The sequence below is a fragment of the Watersipora subatra genome, chromosome 6, assembly GCF_963576615.1.
Source record: "Watersipora subatra chromosome 6, tzWatSuba1.1, whole genome shotgun sequence".
NCBI lineage: Eukaryota > Metazoa > Bryozoa > Gymnolaemata > Cheilostomatida > Watersiporidae > Watersipora > Watersipora subatra.
In genome coordinates, this window is record NC_088713.1 from 43911128 (window position 1) to 43920761 (window position 9634).

The following is a 9634-nucleotide window of genomic DNA, read 5'->3' on the forward strand; positions in this document are numbered from 1 at the left end:
ATTGCAGCAGTGTGGTGGAGTAGTGCTCTTGAATGTAAAGTTGGATATAAAGGTTGAACTCTTGCGCGATGCATTATTTACTCCTAACCTCTAAGTATGGCTTTGGATGATGGACAGAGAAGCATGGCTCTTGTTATAGTAAAAAAGGCCTTTTAGAAACATTGTCTGCATTTATGAACAATGCCGGCGTAATCAAAAAATCTTAAAAACATCGTCTAATTTTATGAATCAACTAGTTGAATGCACGCGTAATGGAAAAATCTTAGCACAGAAAACTTATTTTTATTTAACATGTACAATATTTACCATCATAACTTTTAAACTTCATATAATGAACAAAGCGTTTGGTGCTGTTTAAATAGTTTAAGAGAAAAACAAAAATTCGTACAAAAAGTGTTTAATAGCGAAACAATTGGCAAGTAATGGCTAGATCAAGTCTGCTTTGTTAGAATAATTACAATGAAAAGTGATTCGATACTGATGCAAATAAAACAAACTGATAAAACAAAATAAAAATCATTAATATGTTGAATTATTAATCACAATGAATACACGCAAGTGTGTGTATAAAAATGTTACGGTTGCTGCAACAGCAATTCACCAAAATTTTGAAAATGTCAGTGCTGGTACCTCTCGATACTAGCACAAATGTAAAAATGAGATATCGAAATTAAATACATCAGTGAGGCGCATGAGCGTACGCCGTCTGATCGAACTGATAGAGAATTTACAGACAATTCTTATTCGAGAATATCCATGGGAACATTTTTTAACTTTACAATTTTCAGCACTCCTTTGCAATAACTAGTAATCCAAGATTTATACTGTGCAGCTACAGTTACACTGTAATGGAACATTTGAAATCGAAGCTGCACATATGAAAATTACAAATAAAAAAATAAAGAATGGACTTCAAAATGGCTTTAAAACTAATTTTGAAAGAAGAATAAACACAAAAGGTAAAGTTAATTCATAATAAAACGAACATACGAATATTTACTTTAATGGCGATAAGCTTTAAGGATGCCATAGATAAGCTACCTAAATATGATAAGAACAGCAAAGTCTCATGGTTGGGTGCACGCGTCTGCTAGCAATTGCAATCGTCGCGAGTATCAATTCTAGCATCTTTCGAATTTTTCATCGCCAGATTTTAATTGCTATAACTGGACACAGCGATGCCAGAAAACTTAACACTAACGAAAGACAAACATTAATATATATATATATAATATATATACATATACAATCTATATAATATTGCATATTACGGTATTATAAAACATTCTTATAAATGGCAGATAACGTAGTTGCCTGCCACTTACCATTAGCCTGACATACTAACAATAACTAATTTTAGTAAGCTAGTAAACTTACTAATAAGAGCTGTGAGAGCAAACTTTAATGAAGTCGCATAACGCAGAGAGCTGTGCGTATTTTAATGAAGATGGCGACTTATATGAATTAGGCGGCATATCGCCTAATGAATCCATTGCATCTCGCGTAGCTTAATTGGTTAGGTTATTGCCATGGGGAATCGCGAGTGTAAAGAATCCATATTAAACTAGCTCAAAGGCTTGTCAAAAGTATGCAATTATTCTGCAGTGACACACATAAAATAACCGCAATAACAGCATATCACATAAAAAGCAACCAGAAAATCAACATAGCATATCCACTCTTTATACCACCTTTTACATTGCTGACATCCTGTTTGTGGACACCTGCTGGGCTGGCTGACCACAGCTGACCTGGGCTCTAGTTGGCCAGTTTTTTGGTTCTGCCATCCCAACAACCAATTGGAGAGAATTCCATACATTAGCTTTTTGCCTTTTTTGTGTAATAAATTGAGATTTGCTGTCAAAGCTCTTTTAGCTACAGGTCAAGTTAGAAGTGTGAATTATATAAACTACCAATACAATATTATATATACTACAGCTTGGCAACTTTTCAAACCACGAGCAAGTTATAATGGAGTCAAAAGGTAAATAATTAACTATTGTAATTTTCTTTGTGTCTACTATAATTTTACATGTGTGCCTTGTGCATGTTTACATGTGTTCATCTAATCTGTTTTTTAGTACTATTGCATTGTTTCAGCCAATATTATTATATCTAGTTCAGTATCTCAATATTATTATCATTTCTTTTAGATTTCACGGTGTGTTTTGCTTGCTACTATTATACGTAATCCGTGGACACTGGTAAAAATAAAGAGATCACTAGCACTGCAAACAAAATACTATATTATTACATCAAACACATCAGTGCAATCCAACCCTCTACTATCCGACTTGCTCCGGTCATTAGCGAACCGCAACATTAAATCGCTACAGTGAAATCTTCACACTCTCAGAACGATAGGAATATGGATTAATATATCTACACTACAGACAGCTAGCCATATTTGAGGCCTGTCCATAGAACAATATTTCTACCTTACAGACAGCTAGCCATATTTGAGGCCTGTCCATAGAACAATACATCTACACTACAGACAGTTAGCCATATTTGAGGCCTGTCCATAGAACAATATAGCTACACTACAACAGACAGCTAGCCATATTTGAGGCCTGTCCAAAGAATAATATAGCTACGCTACGACAGACAGCTAGCCATATCCCACATCACTAACAGTACGCGGGAAAGTAAACTAAATACGCACACACACCTACATTTGGACAGTTCGGATATTTTGCTATCACGATACGAGTAGGCTATATACAACCAAAGGAATCGACAGTGTAAGCTAAGCTGAGGATTCCGGGACACCTAAGTAGATAAGTCTAAGCTTATTAATTTGTTAACTCTAACGATAGTTGTGTGTAGTGCTGCATACATGCATGCAGTTTATTTTGTTGACTTCATAGTATATAACTGCCTGTCATTAGTGTCTTTTATCTTTTTCATATACAGCCTTTTAAAATCTAAAGAGTGAAGGCAGCGAGTTTCAATTTGAAAACTTTGAACACAACTTTAAAAAAAAAAAAAAAAATCAGTCCTCGCGGAATTCTCTTCATGTGGTTGCAGTGCTGTTTTGATGGTACTTTAATTACCTATACATGTAGCGGTCACTCAAATAATTCATAAACAATGGCAGATAGTAATAATGATCAACATTCTAAAAAACAAACTATGAATTCAGAACTCCATACAACTGAAACACAAATTGAACAACCAGAAATCAGTGCAAATATAACAGAAACAGAAAACTCTGTGGCCAATGAGCATCAAACCACACCAGCTGCACTTGATATTTCAGAAAACAATGCTGATGGAAATATTTCAAGCGATCAACATGCTGACCAGCCAATAGTAGAAGACACTGTTGTTAGAGATAAAAGTTCAAGAATAGCCAAGCAATCATTTATTGGCAAAGAAAGCCAGAAGGCTGAGGTAGCATATAGCTTGTACCAAAGAATCAATAGAGAAATAAGAGGCAATGATAAGCTTACAAAAATGGCCAATGATGACAGTGTAACACTTGATACATTGAGTCATTCTTTAATTGTACTAGATAACACTGCAGAAGGAATTACAACTGATTATGCAAAATTAACACAGCTATCTGAAGGTGGTGTTGAGGGCAATATCCAAGCGCATTTTGAGCAATATATCCATGATGTTGGTTTAGCAAAACAAAAACTGCAGTATAGAATTGACGAGTTTACTCAAGCAGAAATTATGAGACAGCAGCAGGAAGAGGAATTACAACGGGCAGAAATTGCGAGAGAGAGACAGGAAGAACAGCGACTACAACAGATGGAAGAAGCATTAGCAGTCAAAAAACAACAAATTGAAGAAGAAATTCGTGCATTTACAGAATACATGCAACAGCGTAGAACCCAACACAAAGCTCCTCGTCACTCTATAAATGCTGCGACAGAAAACGCAATAACAGGACGCAACAACCGGAACAATCCACAGTTGCCAATCCCATCATTGCTAAATCCAAATCAACCCCAAGCAGTAAATGAGCCTACACCAGTAAGGCTCATTGCAAGACAAACACCCATACCGCAACCTAGGTCCCGCAGGAACACAGACAATGCACGTATACATGTAACCCAACCAATGTCTAATAGCCCAATCATACAACGTGAAACCCCTAGTATGCAAGATCAACCAATAGCCTTCGGCTTACCACCTTCCAACAATGCAACAAATACAATCAATGCTAGTTTGCGTAATTTACAAAACAAAATAATAGAGCCATTTCCCCTCATGGGTGCAGGTACATATGATAAAACTGACCACATAGACCTAGAATTAACCACGCCAGTACCATCACATGCATCCCCATCTTTTGTTGAAAATGATACATCAATCAAACAACTAGCTCATTGTCTTAGACAATCTATCAAACAGACAAAACGAACAGAAATAGAACCTGAAATATTCAAAGGGGATCCCATAGTCTTTGCTGATTGGGAGAGCGACCTCGACAGCTACCTGGAAACTCAGGGTATAGAAGAACCTACCGAAAAACTCAGGTACTTGAAAAAGTATGTTGGAGGAAAAGCCAAAGAGAGCATAAATGGATACTTTCTCGTTAGAACAAATGCATCATATGTTGATGCCCGCCAAAAACTCTCTGAGCGCTTCGGGAACAGATATGAGGTTGCCAGGACCATGCGAGAAAAGCTTTTCAACTGGTCTAAGATTCCCACCGAGAACTATCAAAAACTGCAGGAATATGCAGACTATCTGGACCATTGTAAGAGCGGCATGCGATCGATGGAGGGTCTGTCCATACTGAACGACCCCGATATAAACAGTCACCTGGCAAGTAAGCTACCAGACTGGGCAAAGCGAAAATGGGGAGACAAGGTGTATCAGGCAAAGAAAGAAGGGTATTACCCCCCATTCTGTGAGTTTGTGAATTACGTGTCTGAAGAAGCAGAAAGACAAGCACTCCCTATAATGCAAAAGAGCAGTTACAGCACCTCATTCAGCTCTAAAACAAAAGAACAAGAATGTGAACGTGCTGGAAAGATTCGGACACTAAATACAAGAGACGAGTCTAAGCAAGAAGTTAGCAAAAGCGGAGTGTGTCTATACTGTTATGAAGCACATGTCACCGCACACTGCCACAATTTAGAACGTCTACCATACAACAAAAGAAAGGAATTTGTTCATAGCAATGCTTTATGCTATGCATGTTTAAAGCCAGGCCACAGCGCGAAAAGCTGCCGCGACAAGGAGTCATGCAAAAGGTGTAAAAAACCTCACCACCCAACCTGTCTACATAAACGGAAAGAAGATTGGGACAATTCACAGGACAGCTATGTAGACCCACCAACAACAGACAACAAACAAACAAAGCAATCTTCAACCTGCAGCCCACCAAGTGATCGAAACCAAGAAACTACAAGATCTGCTAACAAGAACACCAGAACCGACAAACAAACAAAAGTTTTTAATATGGGGCTACCTGTATATGTCTCAACAATCTCAAACCCAGCAAAGGAAGTTTTAGTTTATGCCATTATGGATTCAGCTTCAGACAGCTCTTACATAACAAAGAGCATAGCAGACACCCTTCTACCAGAGCATACAATAGAAAAATTAGACATCGAAACAATGATGGGTGTGGAAACAGTACTCATTAAGCAATTTACTGGGCTAAGGTTACGTGGATATTACGAAGGATCTACAAGCTTGACATCAGCTTTTGAATGGAGGGACATACCATTCTCTACCGGTAAAGTTGCTAATAGCAAAAATGTCCTTCACCACCCTCATCTGCATCCACTAGCTAAGGAATTACCTCCACCAATAGATATTCCCATAGGGCTCCTTATCGGAGCCAATTGTCCACAAGCAACATTGCCCTTGGAATCTATTGGTGGTGGCGACAACATGCCATATGCTCAGAGATCTTGTCTCGGCTGGATGGTTTTTGGAGCAGATACTGAGAGCAAGTCTCAAACCAGCATCAAGACTTACAGAACCTCCGCATTCTGCAGTTTTGTTGACTACAATGATCACAGCAATGAATTAGCCATATCACAGGATGACATTCAATTCATGCACACTATGCAGACAGAAACGACACGAACAAGTAACGGCTCCTATCAGATGCCCCTCCCATTCAGAGCGCGGCCATCTCTACCAAATAATCTGCCACAAGCTGAAAAGCGACTCCACGTTCTATCTAAGAAATTCACGCGTGATGCAAATCTCAAAGCAGAATATTCATCCTCCATGGAAGAACTCATTCAGAGCAATCTTGCTGAAGCTGTTCCAGAACCTGATTTAGCCAAAGAAGGTGAAATCTGGTACATACCCCATTTCGCAGTCACACACCCTCAAAAAGGAAAGTTGAGAGTAGTTTTCGATTGCAAGGCTAGATACCAGGATACATCACTAAATGATCATCTGCTGCAAGGGCCAGATATGATAAACAATTTTGCAGGCATCTTGTGTAGATTCAGAAAGGAGAGCATTGCGATCTCATGTGACATTCAAAAGATGTTTTATAACTTCTTTGTGTGTGAAAACGATCGAGATTACCTACGTTTTCTATGGCCAGAACACAATATCACCAAGAAATTTAGAATGAAAGTGCATTTGTTTGGAGCCACCTCCTCGCCTGGCGTAGCCACATATGGTCTAAGAAGACTAGCTAGTGACTATAGCAAGATATCCTCAAGCGCTGCAGAGTTCATAAAGAAAGACTTCTATGTTGATGACGGATTAACTTCCGTAGAAACAGTAGAACAAGCCATTAGCTTGATACACGATGCAAGAGCTATATGTAGCAAGGGCAACCTTCGTCTGCACAAGTTTTCATCAAACAGTGCAGAGGTGCTTCGGCAAGTGCCAGAAACTGAGAGGTCAGTGCAAAATGTTGACTTACTCCCAGATAAACTACCAGAGCAGAGAATGCTAGGACTACAATGGGCAATGAGTGGAGACACTTTCAAGTTCATTAACAACATCAAGGAGAAACCACAGACAAAACGAGGAATACTTTCAGTTGTAAGTCAACTGTTCGACCCATTGGGATTTCTCTGTCCCTTCATCTTACTAGGCAAAAACATTCTCCAGAAAGTAACCAAGCTGAATGTTGGGTGGGATGACGATATCAACGGAGAACTAAAAGAACTATGGCTCAAGTGGGTTGCTGAACTTGCATTCCTAGACCAGATCCAGATTCCGAGATGTTTGAAACCCGCTAACTTTGGAGAAACCGTAAGAACAGAGCTCCATCACTTCTCCGATGCCAGCGATCACGGAATCGGAGCAGCTTCTTATATCAAGCTTATTGATGACCAAGGGAATGTGCACACAACGCTCTTAGCAGGAAAATCAAAGGTTATCCCTTCCAAACAACAAGTAACCATCCCAAGACTGGAACTTCTAGGAGCTGTAGCTGCAACTAAACTTGCTAAAATGCTACGTACAGAACTCAGCATGCACATTGATGGTGAATATTTTTGGACAGACTCCAAAGTCGTGCTAGGGTACATCAGCAACCACAGCAAAAGGTTCCAAGTCTTTGTAGCTAATAGAATTCATGAAATCCTGGAGTGCACAGAGGTGGCACAGTGGAGGCATGTACCTGGTAACCTTAACCCGGCCGATATTGCCTCAAGAGGTCTCATGTGTCAGAAGTTACTACAAACAATGTGGTTTACTGGTCCCCAATTCATCACAACCAAAGAGCCGACCGCAACAGAAGCTATGCATGACTTTTCCACCGAATTAGACTCAAAAGACCCTGAGCTAAAGAAAGTAAGTATTCTCAAGACTTCTACTGTATCTTCGTCTCCATTTCCAGGACGATACGACAAGTTTGACACTTGGATTAGTTAGAGGAGAGCCATTGCAAACCTACGGAGTCTTGCCAAAGCAAAAGGCCTACAAAGAAAGAAACCAAACTTGCAGGACATAGAGGAAGCATCCACACAAATTATTAAGCAAGTACAGCAAGCACATTTCTCTGATGAAATGCATGCCATAAGGAGTGGCCAAGCGGTGAGCAGGAAAAATGCTCTATCCAAGCTACAACCATTTCTCGACAGCAAGGATATACTTCGCGTAGGCGGACGAGCAAAACACTCAGTAGCACTAAGCTATGACGAAAGACATCCTATAATATTGCCATCTAAGAATCACGTGTCCACACTTTTTGCACGATATCATCACAACAGGACACACCACCAAGGCAAAACCTTTACATTGGCTGCCATTCGAGGAGCGGGCTATTGGATAGTGGGAGTAAGCAGATTGGTGAGAAGCATGATAAACCAATGTGTGACTTGCAGAAGGTTAAGAGGCAGACCAATTGAACAGCTTATGGCTGACCTCCCACAAGAGAGAGTAGATCCAGCGCCTCCATTCTCTCACATAGGCATGGACTGTTTTGGTCCTTTTCATATCAAGGACAAAAGAACCGAGCTTAAAAAGTATGGGCTCATACTAACATGCCTTTACTCAAGAGCCATCCACATTGAAACGCTGGATGACCTGTCAGCAGACGCCCTAATCAATGCTCTAAGATGCTTCATCTGTATTCGTAGCCCAGTCAAGACCATCAGATGCGACAATGGGACAAATTTTGTTGGAGCTAGCAACGAATTTGCAAAAGAGTTAGAAAAGCTGGACTCCAAATCCTACCTAGGCCGCTATTTCCAACAAGCACAGATTAACTTTGAATTCAATGTACCAAATGCAAGCCATGCTGGCGGCATCTGGGAGTGGCAGATACGAAATGTAAGAGCTGTCCTAAATGGCATGATTGCCGGAAAATATAATGGAAGACTAAACAGTGCAGGCTTGCGTACAGCACTGTATGAAGCCATGGCGGTAGTCAACAGCCGACCACTAGCAGTAGATGACCTCCACAACCCACAAGGAATTGTTCTGACACCAAACCATTTGGTAACCATGAAGGGACAGAGCATTCCATCTCCACCTGGCGTCTTTGAAGGTTCGGAGATCTATGGGCGGAAAATGTGGCGTCGTGTACAGCAGTTTGGAGAAGAGTTCTGGAAGCTATGGAAGACACAATATCTTACTAACATCACAAGGAGACAACGGTGGGAGACAAAAAAGGAGAACCTATCTCAAGGAGATATAGTGTTGCTGGTTGACGATCATCTTCCTCGTAACGAGTGGTGCACTGCAGTAGTGGAGGAACCCCTAGAAAGCCAAGACGGCCTAGTCAGGAAAGCCAAACTGAGATTGGCTAACCGATGGATTGACAAGAAAGGGGTAGAAATAGCTCCTGCCAGTGTACTGGAGAGACCAGTACAAAAACTAGTCTTGCTTCTACGCAAAGAAGCTTAAGACTCACCCATAACCAGTGTCCACTGCACGTGGATTACAAGTAGTGTAGAAATAGTATTAGATCGCATTCATAGTATAATACTTAAATTTATGAAATATACAAATATAGTGCGCTACCACCTATTTAATTCTTAGCAAGAATTAAGGTGGGAGTGTAAAGAATCCATATTAAACTAGCTCAAAGGCTTGTCAAAAGTATGCAATTATTCTGCAGTGACACACATAAAATAACCGCAATAACAGCATATCACATAAAAAGCAACCAGAAAATCAACATAGCATATCCACTCTTTATACCACCTTTTACATTGCTGACATCCTGTTTGTGGACACCTGC

The 9634-nt window shown here is 40.0% G+C and overlaps 2 protein-coding genes across 2 annotated transcripts; both read left to right on the plus strand.

The window, feature by feature from the left end:
* Positions 1-3093: 3093 nt before the first annotated feature.
* LOC137398287 (uncharacterized) lies at positions 3094-7821 on the plus strand. Its single transcript, XM_068084395.1, has one exon. It carries the CDS (start codon positions 3094-3096, stop codon positions 7819-7821), a length of 4728 nt encoding a protein of 1575 aa, XP_067940496.1.
* Positions 7822-7956: 135 nt separating this feature from the next.
* LOC137398288 (uncharacterized) lies at positions 7957-9297 on the plus strand. Its single transcript, XM_068084396.1, has one exon. It carries the CDS (start codon positions 7957-7959, stop codon positions 9295-9297), a length of 1341 nt encoding a protein of 446 aa, XP_067940497.1.
* The last annotated feature ends 337 nt before the right edge of the window (positions 9298-9634 follow it).

Coding starts and splice junctions, on each gene's coding strand:
- LOC137398288 (XM_068084396.1), top strand. CDS start 7,957: ATGCATGCCATAAGGAGTGGCCAAGCGGTGAGCAGGAAAAATGCTCTA.
- LOC137398287 (XM_068084395.1), top strand. CDS start 3,094: ATGGCAGATAGTAATAATGATCAACATTCTAAAAAACAAACTATGAAT.